The following is a 22353-nucleotide window of genomic DNA, read 5'->3' on the forward strand; positions in this document are numbered from 1 at the left end:
ATGCACATTTCTGAACATAAAGCCTGAAATGTGTTTTAATGTGACTATTGATGATGATTGGACTTTAATTGCAAGATATTTGTTGGACTTCAGCACTACTTCATGTACAAGTACATCAATACTGTATGTGTAGCAGGGGTGTAATGGTAGTAACGGTTTCTGGGCCTCACGGTAGTGGTAGTTACATGTAAGCTTATTTATCTTTATTTCACTTGTCAGGGGTTACTCGTGCTGTTCTGTTTTGGTCCTGCTAATGGCATGAAAAAATTAACAGTAATTGACATTACACACTTCACGTTTCATGTGTCATGACTTGTAATGAAACCTCTGAGCAATAGAGTTTTCTTCAGTGGGTGTATTAACCTCAGATTAGATGAAGGCTATTGAGAACATGATCTTTAATATTCAGTGCACTAATTTGTGTATTTTTATGGGTTATTGCTTCCTCTTTTCCTTGCTGAATTGGAGGATCTGGAGTCTCGTAGATCATGCGCTAATAGCACGATGCAACATGGAGGAGCCTATACGCTGTGCTGCCGTCAGTACGGACGGAATCCACCTCGCTCTGGGCATGAAAGACGGATCCTTCACAGTGCTGAGAGTCAGGTGAAGCACTCAGACAAAACACAGACTGTGTAGAGCAAGGATACTCGATAAATTTAGCCTGCTACAAGCGTCTTGAAACTGCTTCTCTGCTTATTAATATTTGACAACTTCTTGTCATGTGCAGCAAATAACCTGGAGCAAAAAAAAACATTAAACTAAGTAACTGAGTAAAACCTTATTATAGGACCCTATATAGGGCATTTCCTCATTACTGTTTGTCAAGGTCAATAAATATTTGAAAACAAATTTGTAATTAGTTTTTTTTATAGAAGGCAGTGTTATTTTAATTATACAACGGATAGTTCTGTTTTATAATTACATTTTTTTTGAGAATAATGTTTAAGAATAATTTTTTTTTGCTCTGTTTTAATTTTTTTTTTAAATGTTGTTTCACGTTGTGTCCAACAATGCCTTTTAGTTCTTAGAAATTCAGAGTAAACCACAGCTTTTTGGGACTTGTTATATAATTAAAATTTTGATTAATAAATACTGTAATAGCATTTTTATATTTTCATTTTAGTTTAAGTTTTGGTAATTTATGGGCTTACATCAATTTATAAGATCATTTTCTGCTTTAATTGGCTTTCATTTCAATTTTATTTTCAGTCATTTAAATATTGAAACTTATTTAACTTATTTATTTAAGTTAGTTATCAAGGCAATTTTTTTATTATTGTATTCCAGCTTTAATCAAAGACCAAATACATAATAAATAGTAATACATTTTTTAATTAAATTAAATTAAATTAAATTTAGTTTTTGTTTTTCAACAAAGCTGAATAAAAAGAAATATAAATAATAGATGAAAAAGTGTACGTTTACTTAAAAAAATTGCCTTTGTAGCTGACTGTGTTGCACAACATAACATTTAGAGTCATAAAATTTAAAAACCAAACATGACAAACATAAAAACAAAGCATAACCAAGAACCTTGCAGATTGCATTTTATTTTTCCTTTTCTTAATCATGACCACTCTTACACCTTTGCCTCACTTGCACTGCATTTCAGAAAAAAAAGTCTAATTATTGTTTTAATTAATAAGGTGATTAAAATATTAGGCTGGTCTAAGGTAGTAGGTTACTAATTATTAGTTACTGCACATTTAATAACAATCAAGTATTCACCAAAAAGCTTCTATTATTAATACTAGATCATTACATTCTAAGGCCCTTGGTCACTCTGCACTTTCTAAAAGTGACCCCTGAGCTGCACAGTTTGAGTATCCCTGGTCTAAAGCATGCTAAAATAAGTAAAATATGCAAATCTGTTAGACCTGTACTCATTTTGCAGGGACATGACGGAGGTGGTCCACATTAAGGACCGTAAAGAGGCCATCCATGAGCTGAAGTACTCCCCTGATGGAGCGCACCTAGCCGTGGGCTCTAACGATAACTCGGTGGACATCTACGGCGTTGTGCAGCGCTATAAGAAGGTGGGCGAATGCGTGGGCTCCAGTAGCTTCATCACACACATGGATTGGTCCACTGACAGCAAGTATCTACAGACCAATGATGGCAACGGTCGGCGGCTCTTCTACAGGATGCCCAGTACGAGCTCTGTACTCTCTTGCAATCATGATTTGCTAGTATTAAACGCCTCGGTTTACTCATTCATTTCGACTGAATTTGGTATTGTTTGTGTTTAGGTGGTAAGGAAGTGACCAACAGGGAAGAACTGAAGCTTGTCCAGTGGTCTTCATGGACTTGTGTCCTCGGGCCAGAGGTGAACGGGATCTGGCCCAAATACTCTGATATCAATGACATCAACTCTGTAGATGCCAACTTCAATAGTCAGGTTTTAGTTACAGCAGACGATTATGGATTAGTTAAATTATTTCGTTACCCATGTGTAAGAAAAGGTGAGTCTTCTATACTCTTGGTCTAATTATTTTTTAATGACATTTTAGAATTATTTATGCTTACCCAGTTTGCCTTTTTTACACATCTAGGTGCTAAGTTTAAAAAATATTTAGGACACTCAGCGCACATAACCAATGTCAGATGGTCACATGATTATCAGTGGGTGATTACTATTGGTGGAGCCGATCATTCAGTGTTCCAGTGGAAGTTTGTTCCTGAAAGGAAGTCAAAAGAAACTCTTCATATAGCTCCTCAAGGTGTGAGCCACATTCTTCATCCTCATTCTTCATCTATCTATCTATCTATCTATCTATCTATCTATCTATCTATCTATCTATCTATCTATCTATCTATCTATCTATCTATATTTAAGTATATTAAGAAAATGTAGATACATGCTGTTTAACTGCAGTTAGCTGTTTGAAGGGACTGTTTAATACATAATAATAAAGTTAAATATAGATTTTTAATTAGTAAATGTTTTTGTTGCACTCTGAGGAGTTATAAAATTAGGACAAATTTTCACTATACAAAACATTGTCAAAACGTAAAAAAAAATAATGTTTTCTGTAAAAAACTCAGCAAAATGCAAATCAGGGATTTAAAAGGACTGAGGAAATAATGAAACTAGTTCATTTAAATAAACCGTCGGAACAAAATCTATTGAAAAATGTAAATCTAAAAACTGAAAAAACAAATGAATGTCAAGGCAACGGCCAAGCTGCTTAAATATGTGCTGGATTACATAAGCACCTATTTACTTATGCAAATTGAGTCCACTTTTTCTTGTTTCTTTTTTCATTTGCATGTGGCTGCTCAGTCTACCATGTTGCTGTTCATTTCCCTAATGGATTTCTCACTGCTCACGTTGGCATTTGTGTTTCTTAGCCATCAGCGGTTTTCTTAGTGATAAATCTATAAAGGGGAAGGGCAGCACTTAGAAATGACTAAGTTACTCTGGGTTTCTCAGGAGATCATGACAAATGGAATCATTGCTAATTTGTTAATTCATTTATTTGTTTTACTTGGATGGAATGCATAATCAACACATAGTTCAACTTCGTTTGCCCTTTTTGTCTTCCAGAGACATTAGTAGACTCACACAGCGAGGAATCCGACTCGGATCAGTCAGATGTGCCTGAGATGGACTCAGAAATCGAACAGGAGACCCAACTTACTTACAGACGACAGGTTGTTTATAAAAACCTCAGGTCCTCTCGTGGATCTCGTGCTGAATTCCTTAATTTGTCTCAGTTGGGTGTTTGTGGAGTTTTATGAAGTTTTTTGGGTCCAGGTTTACAAAGAAGATCTACCTCAGCTTAAAGAGCAGTGTAAGGAGAAGCATCGTGCCATGGCCATGAAGAAAAGGGAAAGAGCTCCAGCCAGTGGATTGAGGTTGCATTTCATACATGGGTAAGGGCTTCAACAAATCCCAAACGGCATTGACAGCCATCGTGGTTTGTTATTTGAGGAGCTCTCTAAAGTACTAAACAGATGGCAAACAAATCATTGCTCTCCAAAGTCTTCCAAACATAGTGTGCAGTTTATACATAAACCAGTTAACACGTTACAAACAGCCTGACCACTGTGTCTTGCTTTTTAATACTAGTATTGTCCTTATTTATTATAATTCTAATATAATAGAAATAACTGAATACTAATAATACGTATTTGCCAACCCCAATCCAATATTTGTAAATGCAGATCAACATTTCAGATATTCTGACAGCTTAGAAATAAATAAGCAGTAAATGAATAGCTTTTGAGTATTTTGTTATTAAAGTTTGCATCAAATACATTAAATGTGGAAGCTCAAATGTTTGTGAGGTTCTTGAATAAACCTTGGTGGTTCAGATCTGCGTCATGTGCATCAGGCATTAAAGAGACAGCGCTGCTTTTGATGTGCAATCTGCAGATGTAAGTCAAAGAAAAAAAGAAAAAGAGAAATCGGTTTCATTCCATTTAGTTCATGCATACAGTATACAGTTATGTGTGCTTTCAGTTCAAATTTATAGGATGTTATTTGTAAAGAAACTAATGTGTATTGTGGGGATGCAGACAGAGTATAAAGATGTCTGTATTTACAGTATTTATTATTATTTATTTGTGCACCTGCAAATCTTCAACTAAGTTTACTTAGCTAAAAATATGCATAAAACAGCCCATTCTCAGTCTGAAAGGTGAACTTTAGTTACTCCTAGAGTATACAGAGCAGTTGCTGTCAGTTTACACTTCTTATAAAGATCGTCTCCAAGTTGATGTTCTTTGACATCACCAATACCTTCAACATCAGCCTGCCTCTCTGACTCAGACAAAGCTCAGAGTGATGCATGCGGACACCCCCACATTCTGCTGGATTATTAGAGCTTTCTGACAGTCTCCAGCTGTGTTCTGGAGAAGATGGTGACCAGCGCTGAGGTGTCTCAGAAACCATGCTGTCTGCTTTCCTTTTCCTTCTTTTACCTGGCAGACTGAAGGTAGTAAAAACTATGACCACAAACTCATGTTTTCCAGCTACTCTGAGATAAATTGGAGTCGGGGAATAACGTGAAAGACCGTGTCGCGCTCTTCATCAGCGTAGAAGTTGTCCTAGAACTGGACCGGGTTAGACTAACCCATCAGTTTTGGTCTTTCAAAGCTCAAAATGCGCCAATCCTTCTGAAAACTCCTTATATGAACTGCAGTGACAACCACAACTGTATTAAGGTGAACAGCAAATGTGTAGCATTTGTTTCAAATGCAGCCATAGGTCATCAGATGGACTGAGGATTACGGATTACGGTCTAAAAACAGTAACAGTTGTAGTTGCAGTGTTGCTGTGAAGCTTTGCGTTGGCTACTAGAATAGACCTGGATCTGCTTTCAGAGGATGAAGAGATGAAGCTGAGGAAATTATTTAGTTACTCAATGGTTTACAGAAGCAGAGCAATTTAGGTCACTGGACAAAATCTCATTTGTTTGTCTCTATCCATTTGTCCATTTACTGAAATAAGCAGAAATGACACTAATGCATTTACGGCGCTGTAAGCAGAGACCGAAAAATTATGATCATAAACAATTAAAATGATGTAAGGACATTTATTTAGGCCAGTGTTGCTTGATTAAAGTTAGGCTCTGCAGTTTAGTAAAATAATACAATAAATATTTAAAAAGCTTTGTTGTAATTTGTACCTTAATGCTCAAAGTCAGCATGAAATGAAAATTCACATTTTGCTTAAAAAAAAAAAAAAAAAAAGATAAAAGCATATTATAGATCGTATTGTGAACAGTTTATTGTGCATCATCCATGATCTCGTCAAAACTAAATATTCCAGTTTATGGAGTCTCTTGATGGATATTTTAAACAAGTCAGTTGAGTGCCTTATTCAGTAGCTCACTCATGAACAAAAAAAAAAAAAAAATGCCGCCACCTACTGGCTAAGTAATGCCATTACAAAGCAATGGTTTCAGAAAACTTGGAAATATTCAAATTTGCTTGAATGCTATTACATTCAAACAGATATGTATCCATGCATGCAAGCGACTTTGGTGTAGGTTATTAGATGAGCTGTTACTGAGGAGAAATTTGTAATATGTGTTTGTGTAAATGTGTGTTTCAGTTACAGAGGTTATGACTGCAGAAGTAACCTCTTCTACACTCAGACCGGGGAGATTGTGTATCATGTGGCGGCTGTGGGAGTGGTGTACAACAGACAGCAGAACACGCAGCGCTTTTACCTGGGCCATGATGATGACATCCTCTGTCTGGCCATCCACCCCGTCAAAGACTATGTAGCCACAGGCCAGGTACAGTCAGCCGCACAAACGTCTGTCTTCATCGTCAACAGCATGCAGAGCAGAGATGTTTCTTTACTGAACAGAAACAAACAACTTTGGTTCAGCTTATAGTCAGCGTATTGATTATCTGTGTTTGTTTTTTATCCAGGTGGGCCGTGATTCTTCCATTCATATATGGGAAACAGAGTTTTTGAAGCCGCTGTCCGTTCTTAAAGGATTCCACCAGTTTGGGGTGTGTGCACTTGACTTCTCAGGTATGCGCTGTGAAAAAAATCTGGTATCCTGATTATGAATGGCAACATGACTATTGTTGATTAGAGAGCTTATTAAAAAATGAAAAGATCTGCTCTTATTTAATATCTCTCTTTAATGTCGGTTTAACTTATTTCTTGTCGATTTAATGCTTCCTTGATAAAAATGGTTTTAATTAAATTAAAAAAAAAACTACTGACCCCAAAACTTTGAATGATGGTGTATATTCTTTATGAAGTGAAAATGGTGGGGCAAAGAGCCAAAGTATACTAGAAAAAGAACAAGTTTAAAATGATCCTTGAAATACTAAAATGAACAAATGGCTCCACTTTCTGACACATCTAAAATAGTATGACTCATGCTCTGAATCCAGGTATGAAGAGAATAGTATTTCCAGTCTGGAAAAAATAGGTCAGCCACCTTTTGTGTGCGCGCGCGTGTGTTGTCCTTTGTGCTGAACAAAGCTTTGAGTGGCATACAGAATAAAAAGGAATATATATTTTTAGATATTTTCTTAAAGTTAGGCATGAACTGTTTGACACTCAGATGAGGACATGTTATCAGTTTTAAACAGCTCTGAATAGGATTTGTAGAAGTTAATTTCATAGCAGGTTCTCCATATTCTGATCTCTGTTAAATTTATGCATTTGGCACACATTGTTATCCACTTTTATCCTTACATTGCATTTAAGCTAAACACACTTTTAAACTGCCTATATATGCAGGAAAAGCACATAATTGTTTTGGCAAATATTAATGCTAAAATCGCTGAGACATTTTTTGTAAACAGATCTGCAGTTTGTTTAACGAGACAAATTTAAATGTTTAAAATCAAGGGTTCAGGTTGTAGAAGAGCTTTTCTTGGCAAAGCTAAAACAGCAGAGCCTCCTAGTATCTGTCAAAGTCATAAGCCTAAACAGGAATGATTATTCTCATTAGATGCCATCCAATTGAAATTTCCATTAGAGCGATGCTGTCACATTGTATTACTTGAGACATCTTACTTCATTGTTAGCAGGGTGGAGATGGTATAAAATCATTACACGATATACACACCTGTTATTTGGCTGATGTTGAGTGTAATCAGAGCCTCATGATATCTGTCTCTGCAGCGGATGGGAAGAGGCTGGCTTCAGTGGGTCTGGATGACAATCATACCATCGTCCTTTGGGAATGGAGGAAAGGAGAGAAGCTCTCCACTATACGGTGAGTGAATGATACCTGTAGTACAAAAGTTGTAGTTTGCTTTGGTCAAATTATGTGATCCTAAAGGCTAGAAAATATACTTTTGGCAGATATAAGCATGTGAAAATAATTTAAATAAACTTAATTACTCAGAAATATCTGTCTGTGTCTAGAATGAATTCCCTCTTCCAATATTATCTATGTAATGGACTAGCAATAACTAGAAGTGAATGATGTTAACTAAACCCCTATTGACTATTTAAAAACAGACAAGCAATCTGATTTCTCCAATTTAAAATTTCTGTTTCAACAAGAATAGATTAAAAATAAATTGCATTTGCCAAACTATTTCTTAGGGCTTACAGCCAAAGCTTTTATGTTTAATCCTTTAAAACAAGGCCACAAACATGTCTTGAATATATATATATATATATATATATATATTCTGGGATTTTATCAAGAATAAAAATTGCATGATATTTGTATTATTTTGGATAATTGGATGACAATAAGTGTGTTGTTATGCTGGTATTTTAAGGACTTCTAAAGTTTTTGATAGAAATTAATCTTTTCTAACAAGTTTTATTTTACCTTTATAAAGTCATTGTCCATTGTCCTTGAATACTGATATTTGAAATTATTTAAATAATAAAAGATACTTTGAATGTGAAACTAAAACCTCCAGTAGGTGTCAGGAAGTCATTGCAGTTGAACGTTAATCTAATTATTAATATGAATTATTATTTGAATTAGCTCTCTAATTAATATTTGGGGAATCGAATCTTAATAATTCGAGTTGGTTTCATGAAATGTATAGAATACACTTTATCGACTAATCCGTCCAGCGTTTAGCACAATTAAAGGTATCTTACCAATTCTGTTTATTTCGTGATCAGCAAAATAACAACAAATTGGTATTTACTTATTCGTTTATCTGATTTAATTCTTAATTCTGAGCTGGGTAGCGCAGATCTGTGCAGAGTTTGACTTTACAATACACAACACAGAAGACGACTCTTAATTATTGAGCTATACTTCTACTAACATGACTAAGCTACAAATACACACACACACACACACACACACACACACACACATTCACACGCACACACATACGAACAGTTTGGGAAGGAATTGATTAAGTCCTAAGATGAAGTCTATTTGCTAGTTCTATGATCGCAACCCAAGAGAATTCATTAAAGCAGAGATTTTAGCTTATTGGTAGCTTTTCACTTGTCTGAGTGCTGGCTTCCCTGAGGGAATCCTGGCTTCTCTGATTGGTTGCTGCGCTCATCTTGGAAGACGTCTTTTGGGATTCCCCGGACGATTTGAATGGCCATTCGTGGAAGTCTCTTGTCGTTGGGCTGCTCAGCTTTGGAAGTTTCCAGAGTTGAAGGTGCAGAGGGTCAATAGAGTTCCTGCCGAAGTAACACTGGAGCAGTTCAGTTATTCGTGTTCCAGCAGCTTGTGTCCTTGCCAGCTTCCAGTCGTTCCATACAGTGAGTGTGTGAAGTTGTTGCAGCACAAGTGATGGAATGTGCAATGCTCCAATGGAGAACTCTGAACTCTCTTCGGAAGCTTCGAAATTTTAAACAGCTGATTTAGGCTTTACTCTGAGGGGTGCTGTCCAACCAATGAGAGTTCACACCCAGTTCAGCTCTTCTTTCATGCATAAATTACTTTCAGATTAATGTAGAGTTTCCGTCTTATTTGGAGATAGCATCTCTGCAATGTCCTATACGTTATATAAAGTATCCTGCATCTAATATCACAACAAAATAACGAACATTCATTCACACCATGAGATGGCAAATGTCATAAGCTTTCATTCAACACCAAACGTCACATATCTAGCACTCATTTCAAATGGTATCTATCACATGATTATTTAAGGATTAAAATGGCAGTTTTCATAGACTCATCAAAACATACAAGAGGATTATAGGAGATTATTTGTAACATATATTTGCTCTAGTAAAAATGGGAATTCCGATCATCCCTTTTAGAATTCCTAGCAAACTTTACAAGTCTCTTTGTTTGAGACTTTTGTGATGTGTGAGGGAAAACAGGAAAGGTCAAAAGGGTTCTTACTGGGGCCTGGAGATTTTCGCGATGTTCACTCACGCTTGTAAATTACATGCTCTGGCTTATTTTTCTACTGATTTATGCTGAGGGAGGTCACACCTTAACCTCTGCATCTCTGATTATTGCCGATCCCAGATCAGTTGACTGAATCGTGTTATTGCGCTTTCCAGTCCTGTGTTTACTCAAAAGGAGGATTGTATATGTAAATTACGTTTTGTTTAACGCATAGGCACGAGCACAAGGACATCATCAAGCATTTCTTTCTTTCAGTCCTCCATCTTCTGATCATCAGTATAGCTGCTTTGACTCCTTGGAGAGGATAGAGGTCCTCTCCAGACAGCAAGGTGCCGCAATGGGCGCTCAATCAGTTTTATGGCTTTTGAACAGTTTTAGGAGCAGACGGTAGGGATTCCTCTGAAAGGTGTTTTTTTGTAGCTTGTGTGTTTGTTCACCGAGATCCTACAACCAAATCATAAATGGATGATTCATTCAGGAACGAAACATCATCATGTTGCTCAGAGGCGCAAAAAATTGCTACATTACATTTCTGAGCAACAAAGTATTTTTGAAGTAACTAAATTCATCGCTGTTTGTACAAACAAACATATTCTCTCTCTCTCTCCCTCTGTTAAAATGGGCATGTTTGAGTTTTTGCTTCACTTAGTGTAACTCTCGGTCATTTAACATTTCCATTGTTAACTAACATTAAATGATCTGCAGCTTTCATCTAAACTAATGATTCACACTCAGCATCTGTGAACGGTAAACCAAGCCTCCTTTGATTTGGTTGGTTAGACTAATTATTTTTTGAATTGGTGAGTGCTGTTAGCTTACAGAGGTAGAACAGGCTAAAAATGTTACTGGTAGTTGGTGGTTATGGCCCTGCTTTGTTCTTATGTCATGTTTATGTACATCATCTAAAATATATTGGCATCAATCCATTATAACAAATTAGTGTCTCAACACTTCTTCATAACATTAGCCTGATCAATCTCTGTCACAGCATGATGACTATCCCAGGAGAGAATCGTGAAACCCACTGCTCTCCCTACAGAGTCATTTTCATGATAGGGCTGGTTTATGTTAACCAAGGGATTGTTTGGTCTTTCTGTCACAACTGTGTTAGATTTTAATTAAAACTTTATTTGGTTATTTATTTATTGGGTGTGTTGTTTTCATTTAAATGGCAGTTGTTACGGGGCTGACTAGGCAAGAGACACGCAGATCCATTTGCCAATCTTTATTTAAACAGATTTGGTCAAAAATACAGGTAGGGTCAAACAATTACAGACAGGTTTATCGAAGGCAAGTCACAAAACAGTCCAGTAAACATGCGAAAACAGAATCTGAAGGGCAAGATGAAACGGGTTATCCGAAATACACAGGGCGAAGAAGGTCATACTAGAAGGAGGCGAACTAGACTAGGCTCAAATATAGAAACAAACAGAGGATAACCAAAGGGCTCTGTAAAGAATGTAGTCCAAGGTGATGTGTAACGGTCTGTGTGGTGTGAGAGTCAGTGGGATGAAAGAGCAAACTCTTGTGGTAATGAGACAGAACCGTGAACCGGATTGTGAAAGCAGCATTGTCGTTGTATCTCTAGTGATTATATTAGACTTTTCTTTGTTTTAAAACTTGCGTTTAAATTTTCAAAATTGTAATGTGGTGGCAACCTAGAATTTTTTCTTCATTACTGATTATAAAGAGTTACTGTCTTTTTGATTTGTGATCAGAGAAACAACAAACAACAGTTTTTTTGTGTTTGAATGGTTAGCGGCAAATCATTTAAATATGAAAACAAAGGTACTTACAGGAGTCAGAAGCACCAAACTGTTCTTGCAAAGTTGGAATTGCCTCACTTTATAGCCTTTATGCACAGCTAGCTCTTCAGGTTCAGGAAAGAGTCCTCAGTAAATGTGCTACACACACCCTAGCCATTTTAGGCTGGTGGGGATGAGTCATTATGTCAAAATGTAGTGTAAAACAACTGTTATTAACATTAAATCTAACTGAAACTTTTTAAGCTGTTAACAACACTGTAATGTACATCCTCTAATGGTTTGCTGAGGTAATATAGCAAGGATTCAAAGAGCGTATACCTGCTCTTGGAGTCTGAAGCGTTTGTATTCCCCTGTCTGGATGCTCTTGAGTTCATAGGTAGTGCAGAGCTCCAGCTGACTTCTCCCTGGGGCTTTCTCTGCTAGAGAGGATGCTTGTGCGGGTGGAAGTAAATAGGGCCTGACAGTGCAGTCACTGCTCAGTGCTCTGCCCGCTCCACATCGAGCCTAATGCAAAACTGCAGACAGCCAATGTACCCCGTGCTGCTAAATTCCCCACCGGCACTCAGACAGTGGAAACAGCACAGCAGACAGGTCAATTACAGCCCTACAGTACCGATTGCAAAGCTTTAAACTCTTAAAAAAGATCGAGGGCTGTTCAATTCATACTTTTAAGTGTCAGCAAAAGAATCTTAAATGCCCCTCTTTTTATTCACAGGGGAAGTAAGGACAAAATATTTGTCATTAAAATCAACCCATACATGCCAGACAAACTGATAACCGCTGGAGTGAAACACATGAAGTTTTGGCATAAAGCAGGTAAGCCTTTGGTTATGTCCATAACAATCCATAACAATTGCTTTCATTTCAAAATGCTCTCTAACCCAAAATGTTTTTAAAGTTGCTCATTCAAATGATGAAGGTCGCTCTCAAAATAGTCATTCCATATGTATGGCCTTTACACAATACAATTTTCACCCCCCAAAAAAAACTTTTTCATGCATTTTAGGCACAGGACCATATTTGACAACACTGTCGTCTGCAAATTTACCCATTTTTAGCATGTCTTTGACATATAACATACACTAAAATGCAACTGTAGCAATTGTGAGTAAATATTCTGTCAGCTCTGCAGAAATGAAATATGAAGGTTCCACAAAATAACACTTATCTTTAGAAACATTATTTTGGGGAAACTGAATAGCAGGCACAACATTGTGGCACAAACATAAAGGAACGCTCCACTTTATTTGAAAATAGTCTCATTCTCCAACTCAAGAGTTTTACCATTTTTAAATCTATTCAGCCAGAAGGTGGAGTGTTCCTTTAATACACAAGGCCTGTAATATGATGCATATGACTAAATGTACATAATCTTTTCACATATCTGTTTTAAAACTGTGTTTTTAAATGTATCCACTTGGGAGAACATCAGATCAATTTTTGATGGAAGGTGTATTAATGAGTACAAAAGGCCAAAAGTATTTGTTTTCCACATGGACATCTTGTCAATGTCTTTTAGTGTATGTGAATAATCATAATTCCCCCAGACATTATCTCACAAACCTTTACTTTTCTCAGGTGGTGGACTGATTGGGAAGAAAGGCAGCATGGGAAAAACCGAAACAATGATGTGTGCGGTATACGGCTGGACGGAAGAAATGGTGTTTTCAGGAACGTGCACTGGAGACATCTGCATCTGGAGAGACATGTTCCTGGTGAAAACCGTCAAAGCTCACGATGGGCCTGTTTTTAGCATGCACGCCCTGGAGAAGGTAGCAGATTTAGCTTAAAATAGGAAACAAGTTTCTGCTAGCCCTTTAAATATTTCAGCTATATAATGTGAATGTATTGCTACTAAGGGTTTTGTGACTGGTGGAAAGGATGGAATAGTGGCTTTGTGGGACGACACATTTGAGAGATGCCTCAAGACGTATGCCATAAAACGAGCAGTGCTTGCCCCAGGCTCCAAAGGTGATCTATCTATCTTTTATTGCATGCTGTTTTGCTTTTTTTTTTTACTGGAAAACAAAACAAAAATACTAAAAAGCAGTGTGAATAACTTATGCTATTAAAGACATTAAGGACAAATACCTCCATGCATTCTCAAGGAACCTTCAGTGTGTTTAATAAATAGAAAGCCAAGGTCATGGATGAGTGTTTATTTATATCACGTCCCTTCCTGCAGGTTTGCTTTTGGAGGACAACCCCTCCATTCGTGCCATATCTTTGGGTCATGGGCATATTCTTGTAGGAACAAAGAACGGAGAGATTCTGGAGGTAGATAAAAACGGTCCCATCACTCTTCTGGTTCAGGTAGGCACGACAAGCCATGGAACACGAACACAATGCTGGAAAATACACAATGCTTTGAATAATAAAGGATCGTTTAAAGATTATTATTGTGTTTTCCCTAATGAAGTAAATTGGTGAAAATTAAGAGGCTTAACAGATTCATGCAGCCTTCCCTCAATTAAATTATGCACTCGTGAATGAGCCACGTGCAAACATTAAAGCAATAAGCCCCACAGTGATTTTAAGACAACGCAGGGGCAGAATGTTAAGTTCTCTAGTAATGTTTAGCAGAAGAGTTATCAAGCAACACACAAAAGCAGCGAGAAACCAATGCAGCGATGAAGTAGTACTGGTGTTTATAGTTCACAGGTATGTGTTTCTAGAATATATTAAAACAACTTGGCTCAGCCGACCATCAGTCGAGGACCGGAACTGTCTGCACATACCTTGTGCAACAGCATGAAGGCTTTTTATTCATCAAACTCTACAAAGCCTCTTTGATATGCTGTTCATTATGACAGTGAGCTGGTAATATGTATTACACAACCGTTTAAAAAAACGTCCAATCCCTGTTGCTGTTCAGCTGCTTAAATCACAACACAGTAGCTCTTTACATTCGAGGCATGATGAGCTTTGCAAGAAAATCTATTGAAGCCTTTGTTTAGAAGATTAAAGTTTCGTTGGTTGATCTTGTGGTTTATGGCTCATACTATCAGTATAGTCATTTTTTTCCTAGTAATATATACATTATAAACTATGTTAGGGTGGTCTCAGGGCATTTTCTGTTGTGTTTAATTTAGTTTGAACCATTCAATTTTGTTCAGCTGTTTACAGTCTTGCATCTGTTTTTGTCATTAAAAACAGTGGCTATATAATGTATTTTCGTACTGAACTGTAGTAGGCCCGTTTCTATACAACATTAACCACACGCATAATCGCACACGCTTGTTTATGTGTCATACTACTTACACTTGTCTTGCAAACAGTGGTGTTTTCTTCTAGAAATACAAATCGTTTTTTAAACTGTTTTTCTGTATAGCAGCACCTGAGAATGAACGAGTCAGTCAAGTCAGATCCCCACTGAAACCCTTCGTAGTGTTGTGTTCTGCAGTACTCAGTTTTGCCATCATCACTGGAACTAAATTGCTCCAGTTCCACCTCAGAGACCAACAAAATGGTCCGAGGCTGTTATGTAAATGGTAAACGGCAGCAACTGCGGACTGGGCAGAAAAAAGTAGTTTCTGCACTCAGACTGCTATGGTTTTTGGGCAGTGATTAAATATGCGTCTTTCTGGGCTCTGACTTTTCGTGTCTCACGCAGTGAATTATTACAGGTTGGTGCTATAATAAAGATATTGTTTACCTACAAAGTGTTATGTATCAGTTAACCTTATGTTGTTTTGTGTTTGGGTGTATTTGCTTCATGTGAGCTTGTTAATTTATCAAGTTTTAGTAGGATGTAGAAATGAACAGAAACAACAGTGAAACTCAAGCCTTAGTCACAGATTTTTATAGGTCCTACATGCAGGTAGAAAACATTTGAGCTTGATTAAATTCTTATTTATTGCACCATGAAATGGTTTTCTGGAAAATCTTTTATGTATCCCTTGGGTGCATCATCATAAATTGGGGAAATTTTCTAAAAATGAATTGTGCCTGCTGGCATTATCGTTTATTAGCATTTGAATTATTTTAGTCTCTGATTTGCTAAAAAAATAACCTAGTGTATTTTACTGGGACTGTACTGTTTTACTCCACCGCTGTGTTCCAGTGGAGTTCTGAATCAGCTTTTTAACACCATGTGTGTCCAGTTATAACGGTCTTCTCCATCATTTGATTAATTACTGCCACGATGTTCAATGGAAAAATGTAGATGTGCTCTTTTAAATAATATTTCTTAGGTGGTAAAAGCTTGATGCAATTTGCTAACTTTATTGTCTGCCACGGGCCTACGAAAGGAGATGTGATTGTGCTGAAAAGAATGACGGTTATGTTGATGTGTTAGTATAAAATAATGTGTGTGTGGGCTGTATTTAGGGTCACATGGAGGGCGAGGTCTGGGGTCTTGCCACTCATCCGCATCTCCCACTGTGTGCCACTGTGAGCGACGATAAGACCCTGCGCATATGGGATCTCTCCCCCAGCCACTGCATGCTTGCCGTGCGCAAACTCAAAAAAGGTACGCACATGTTTACAAATTACTCAGATTGTTTTTTCATGTGCACACAGGCCTTGGTATAATATTAGGTCACACTCTCTTTCAATGATGGGATGGTTTTGGATGCTTGTTATTTATAGTTCAATCAAAACATATTATAGTTAAAATGTATTTGTACTAAATCTAAATGTAATTAGAATTTTTTACCCACTTACATTTTTTTGTATTTGCAATTAAACATTTATAATAATGACAATTTTGTACATTTAAAATATATAAACGTAATATATAATATTAAAACATTTATATTTAAATTATATTAATAATAGTATTATTATATCAAATAATAGTAATTTCAAATAGCACGCTACAGTTAAAATATGAAGTATATGTTGAAGTATACTTTTAAGTAAGACAAAAACTTGATAACACACTGATGTTTTAACATTTGTTTTTGCAAATAAACATGCACTTATCATATTTTATCTCCATGTGCAGTTGCTTAAAACTGCGCTTTTAAATGTTAAAATAATTGTTTAGCGATCTTTTTAATCTTTTAAATCTTAAATCTTTTAAATAATAATTCCAATTTAGGATTTGAAGAGTAACTTTTTTTTTTTTTGTGAATCAGTTTATACATTTTTACATCAACACGTATATCTAAACGGTCAATTTCAAGACCTCTACAAACGGACATAGTATGCTCACTCTCATGTCTTTCCAAACCATCTCTCTTTCGTGGAGCGTGTTTTGAGAAATGTGCTTTCACAGTTTATTTTTATGCGATAGATGGTAACTAAAAGTGTATTTTTTAAAGACTGCATTTGGGTTCTGCAGAAGAAAGCGTGTCATACAAAGTCACATGATCTACCCCATCCTTATAATATTACATCTAAAAACCCTTCCAGCAATTAAACCATGCTAAGGGTAACTACTATGATGTAACAAGGAGAAATAACTGTATGAGTTAATTCTTCGTTATGTCTCGTTGACATAAATTCGAAGCACACATGTATTACTGTCTACAAAAAAAAAAATGCCCCTCTGTCTGATTATAAATAGCTTCTTATCTATGTGCTCTTCTCGTGATTTGTATTCCAAGCTTAGCCTACACAATGCTTGACCTCGTTATGCTTCAGAAACTCAATTTGCGCTGAAAAATATATCTTAAGTGAAGAGCATTCTGCATGCAAATTAGCCCTAAGAGCATATTGATTGCCCGAGGGCAGAATCACTGAAGGGGATGGATGTAGTTCATTCTTGTAAAGGAATGACTGTTGCTCATATATAGGATACTCTGTGGACCAGTGATTTAATCAAATAATGCTTGATAAGCTATCGACTCTTCATCAACTCTAATTAAATTCTACGATGATTATTATCCTTAGAGTACACTGTGCCTTTCTATATTTACTTAGATAATGAACAATGAAAACTTATTTGACTGTGATTAGAGGATTGTGCAATAGATTTAAGAGATTTCCTCCTAAAAATTGAAATTCTATCCACAAGTTGTTCCAGTCTTCATTTCTGATGAGCATTTTTGCATATTCAGACATGCTATTTCTAATCAGTCAGGTTTGGAACCACATCAGAATGAGTAATTGATGACAGAATTTCGTGTTATGGCTAATACGCCTCATTCATTCATATAAATGCCTCGTTCATGTGGCTGATGTTAAAAACCTATATAGTTTTTTTTTTTAAATAAAACTAAAATCCATAATTGTAAATGCTACACACGAATTTATGCATATTATGTGGTTGTTGTCTTTTTTTGGTTGCTTGTTACCTTTGGGGCCATTTTTTACTGATTTTAAGCAGTGTGTTATTAGGACAATTAGTAATGCATTGTTCATATTCTTTATTTCTTGACCAAAGTGTCTTTTTAGCATGTGTTTACATAGAAAAACAATGGAAAGGTGTTCTGTGTTAACTAGGCATTCAACGATACCATTTTTTTTCAAAACCAATCCGATCCGTTACCAAAAATTCGTAGCACAGTAATGAAGGCAGCAACATATGATAATTAAGACGAATAAGAAAGACTAATAAAAATCTGTCATTGCGCAGAGAAGGCTCTAATACAGAGTGGCACAAAGCGCCTATGCTCTTATTCTGATACCAGAAGTCATTGTCCCTTGCACAAATATTGATGTGTAGAGTTTTAAATCTGTCTGAAGCTTTGAGCCTTTTCTTTTAACAGCTTTAAATCTCGTGTTGCACTCTTGAGAGAGTTAATCGCTTTGACTAGTAAACACGTGGTTGGAATACAGAATGGAGGAGGACAGACAGCCATAGTGGAAAGAAGAGTTTGTGCTTGACTTAAATAACCATTTGTACCTCACATTAAGCTATTGAACAGCTTTAAAACACTTGAAATATAGGATAAAAAACCTTATGGTGCTTTACAGTGTTTTTGTGCTTTTGTAGGCTTAACACAGGATAGCATATTCACAAAATCAGCTTTGAATTGGTCTTTTTTCACCGATACCCAATCCGCAGGAAATGACCATATCGGAGCAAATACCTATACTGAGTATCTGGTCAGTGCATCCCTGGCGTTAACTAAAGGGTTGAATAATACTTAACAAATAACAAAACAAATATATAGCAAATTACAAATTTAATATCACAATATTTTTCTTCATTTTGTTTGATGCAATATAATTCCCATATCAATATGAATACTATAAAACTGTGAAGAACACCCAAGAGACAACGGATGAAAATTACAGGTTTAAAACAATGTGAAGGTAAATAAGTAATGGGTGATATTTAAACTAACCCTTTGCTTACTATCTGGCCATTGTTCGACATTCATATGTGTCTATAAAGAGAATCAATATGTTGAGCTCTCAGGCTTCTGACCTAGCATTTAACACATAAATGTGTGCAGGTGGGCGATGTTGCTGCTTCTCTCCGGATGGGAAAGCTCTGGCTGTGGGCCTCAACGATGGCAGCTTCCTCATTGTCAACGCAGACACCCTCGAAGACCTGGTCTCATTTCATCACCGCAAAGACATCATATCAGAAATACGCTTCTCTCCTGGTTAGTTAACACGCTGATATCAGTACAGTGGAAATGCTTTGAGTCGTGAGAACAAGAATACTGATAAAGAAGAATTCCTTCATCTGATTTATTCAGTGTGACGTACCTTTACATATGCTAATGTAATTAACAAGTTTTTGCAGGAATATATTAACATATTAATACCAATGTGATAGCTGAGTCGTAGTAAGGCTCAAAAGTGAAAAACTGATTTTTATTACAGTAACAGGCAAGTATTTGGCTGTGGCATCAGGTGACAGCTTTGTGGATATTTACAACGTGATGAGCAGCAAGAGGGTTGGAGTGTGCAAAGGCTCGATGAACTACATCACCCATCTGGACTGGGACAAGAGAGGTGAGACAGATACAAGACAAAAACACTGTATTTCAGAGAGCAGAGGAGTCAAGAGAGGTTCACACTGACAGCATTTTGTAGCAACAAAGCCACCAGAAGTCATTTATCTTTAATGAGAGTTGGGGTTTTTAAGAAACATGAATGATAGTGACGGATACAATGTGTCTGATTTATATAACTTTATATGCTTATGCAAGGTAGAGACTAGTTGAAGCAAAAACATCTCTTTTGAGTTCTTTTGGAAAACCTATCAGAAAATTATAGGATTTTGATTAATTCATTGAATTTCCATGATCTTGTTCATGGTATTGTGCACTGCTGCAGTTTATATACAAATGGTTTTTCCCTAGGGATGTTCCCATTTGAAGAGATTATCAGTGCTAGTTAACTTAACTATTAAGTGCTGTAACATCTCAGCATTTCTCTTCTGTTTTCTTGTATTAGGGAAGCTTTTGCAGGTCAACACATCAGCAAAGGAGCAGCTATTTTTTGAGGCCCCTCGTGGGAAGAAGCAAACCATTCCAGCTACAGAGGTATGGATCCTGAACATCTCACCGTGTGTCACCCTGGGAGGGGGAAGGGCACTCTTAAGGGCAAGAACATGGCCCACTTTTCATTAGCTTGTCTCTAAATTTGGAGGCAGGGAATTAGGCCGTGCTTAAGGCCACCGGTACGTTGGGACAGACAGTGAACGCTTATTTTAATAACTTAAGATTTAGTAAGAGCTGGAAGCCCTTCCGTGGTTCTGATCTCTTGCTTTCAGTTAAGTGCACAGCTTCTGTAGGAGTCATTTTGGCTACAGTCTTTGTTGGATTGAGTTGTATTTTAATATTAGTCTGTGTCTGGATGGTTTATTTTTTTTCCACACTGTCTTTTCTTTCCTCAGGTGGACAAGATTGACTGGAGCACATGGACATGTGTGCTTGGGAGTTCCTGTGAGGGAATTTGGCCTGTGGTCAGTGAAGTTACCGAAGTTACTTCCGCATGTCTTAGCAATGACAGAAAGTTGCTAGCGACTGGGGATGACCTTGGATATGTCAAGCTCTTCAAATATCCAGTCAAGGTTAAGAAATTGTTTTTTTTTTTATCAATTTACTATTTTTTAATCAAATTATTACTATCACCCGTATTAAGTGACAGTTGGGGCACATAGAGGTTTTTCTCCAGTGCATGTTGGCCACAATTATTGGCACCCCTATTGGCATCTCCAGGGTGACTATCAGCATGAAATTGTCCAGCCATGACTTCCTGATCCACAGTATTACAAATATAAGGGACACAAAGGCCAAATTGCATCATCCATCACAAGGAGTAAAACCAAAGAATATAGTTCAAATGTTACGTTCGGTTACGTATGTAACCCTCGTTCCCTGAAGACATCACGTCGGATGACAGACAAATTGGGATCTTGCTTTGAGAGACCAATCTACTTCAAGTGTATTTAAATGAGCCAATGAAGATTGGCACGTGCTAATCATATCCAGCTGGCACTGATTACAGCGTGAGTATAAATAAACAGTGGGTGCAGCGCATATTCAGGTTCTCCCTCAGTGAAGCTGAGCTAGTGACCCGGCTCCTTCAGCGGAGGTACAGCACCGTGGTGACGGGACATGGCATCTACGTTCCCTTCCTCAGGACGCTGCCTCTTCCAGCCCACAAGCCCCCTCAGTCTATCGCCGCAGGCCAGAGCTCGACCACAAGAAGCCAGCTACTCTTGTCACTACTGCCCATTTCGTGAGACTGGAACACTGGGGAAGACGTCTCCAAACCCCCGACACTGCATGCCCGTTGTATGTGGTCCCCCAGCTAGTGGTGGAGGCATCTGTGAAGACCACAGCATGCCTGGAGACCTGCTCCAAAGGCACTCCGGCCTGAAGGAATGACAGGTCTGACCACGGGGTGAAGGTTTGGCGGCAGGCCAGTGTTATTTGAACCCGTTGAGTGCTGCGTTGCCATGCCCTCCTCGGGACTCAGTCGTGGAGCCAGTGTTGAAGCGGTCTCATATGGAGCAGCCCCAGCGGCGTGACTGTGGCCGTGGCTGCCATATGCCCCAGGAGCCTCTGAAAGTATTTCGGTGGGACCGACGTCCTGCTCTTGAACATTCAAGCAGTTCAACACCGACTGGGCACGTTCCTGCGTGAGGCGTGCTGTTTGTTTGACCGAGTCCAGCTCCATCCCAATAAAAAGAGATCATCTGAGCTGGACAAAGTTTGCTCTTTTCCTGGTTTACCCGAAGACCCAACAGGCTGAGGTGTCGTAACACCAGGTTCCTGTGTTCGCACAACTGAGCACGGGCTGAGCTAGAATGAGCCAGTCGCCCAGGTAGTGAATTCCCTGTTCTCTCAGTGGAGCGAGGGCAGCCTCCGCGACTTTCATGAAGACACATGGCGACAGGGAGAGCCCAATGGGTAGGACTTTGTACTGATATGCTTGACCTTCGAACGCAAACCTCAGGAATGTCCTGTGGTGCAGAAGAATCAACACATGAAAGTACGCATCCTTCAGGTCGATTGCTGCAAACCAATCCTGGGGACAGATGAACTGAAATAAGCGTTTCTGCATCAACATGTTGAATGGGACCTTTTTCGGTCACTATGAAGTATGTGCTGTAACACCCTGACATCATGTCAGTTGGAGGGACCGGCTCTATCGCATCTTTCGCTATAAGAACCGCAAGTGGCTTGAGCGGGACCACCAATGTGCAGGTGGTGGGGCAGCGATCCGGGCTCGGGCATCTCCTAGTGGGGTCTGAGTGTGTGCAACTCTTACCTGCGTTCCAGCAGAAGTGAGGTGGGTAGTCCCTTGGTTCGTCCTCCCAGTCTTCCCACTGCTGCCTATTGTCCAAAGAGCAACTCCTCGTCCTCCCTGGGGACCCAAAGATGCAGGAAACTGCTCTTTTGTTGAGATTTTGGGTACCACCGTGGAGCCCTAGACCTCGGCAGAGGAACAGG

At 38.0% G+C, this 22353-nt stretch overlaps 1 protein-coding gene across 6 annotated transcripts in view; it reads left to right on the forward strand.

Annotated features, from left to right (window-relative positions):
- eml5 (EMAP like 5) overlaps nucleotides 1–22353 on the forward strand; it is a 70613-nt gene that overhangs the window by 31495 nt on the left and 16765 nt on the right. For all 6 annotated transcript variants that reach the window (XR_006253048.1, XM_043263188.1, XM_043263189.1 and 3 more), the window contains 18 exons: nucleotides 469–606; nucleotides 1898–2154; nucleotides 2253–2465; nucleotides 2556–2723; nucleotides 3551–3657; nucleotides 3761–3879; nucleotides 6065–6251; nucleotides 6391–6496; nucleotides 7607–7700; nucleotides 12261–12361; nucleotides 13124–13317; nucleotides 13405–13516; nucleotides 13731–13858; nucleotides 15875–16016; nucleotides 18895–19047; nucleotides 19271–19402; nucleotides 19847–19935; nucleotides 20289–20465. Coding sequence is in view for 5 of the 6 variants with exons in the window: in XM_043263188.1 (XP_043119123.1) it covers nucleotides 469–606; nucleotides 1898–2154; nucleotides 2253–2465; nucleotides 2556–2723; nucleotides 3551–3657; nucleotides 3761–3879; nucleotides 6065–6251; nucleotides 6391–6496; nucleotides 7607–7700; nucleotides 12261–12361; nucleotides 13124–13317; nucleotides 13405–13516; nucleotides 13731–13858; nucleotides 15875–16016; nucleotides 18895–19047; nucleotides 19271–19402; nucleotides 19847–19935; nucleotides 20289–20465 (2617 nt within the window). In the remaining variant the exon portion in view is untranslated. The remainder of the gene's footprint in view (nucleotides 1–468; nucleotides 607–1897; nucleotides 2155–2252; nucleotides 2466–2555; nucleotides 2724–3550; nucleotides 3658–3760; nucleotides 3880–6064; nucleotides 6252–6390; nucleotides 6497–7606; nucleotides 7701–12260; nucleotides 12362–13123; nucleotides 13318–13404; nucleotides 13517–13730; nucleotides 13859–15874; nucleotides 16017–18894; nucleotides 19048–19270; nucleotides 19403–19846; nucleotides 19936–20288; nucleotides 20466–22353) is intronic.

The sequence above is a fragment of the Puntigrus tetrazona genome, chromosome 17 (genome assembly GCF_018831695.1).
Source record: "Puntigrus tetrazona isolate hp1 chromosome 17, ASM1883169v1, whole genome shotgun sequence".
Taxonomy (NCBI): Eukaryota; Metazoa; Chordata; class Actinopteri; order Cypriniformes; family Cyprinidae; genus Puntigrus; species Puntigrus tetrazona.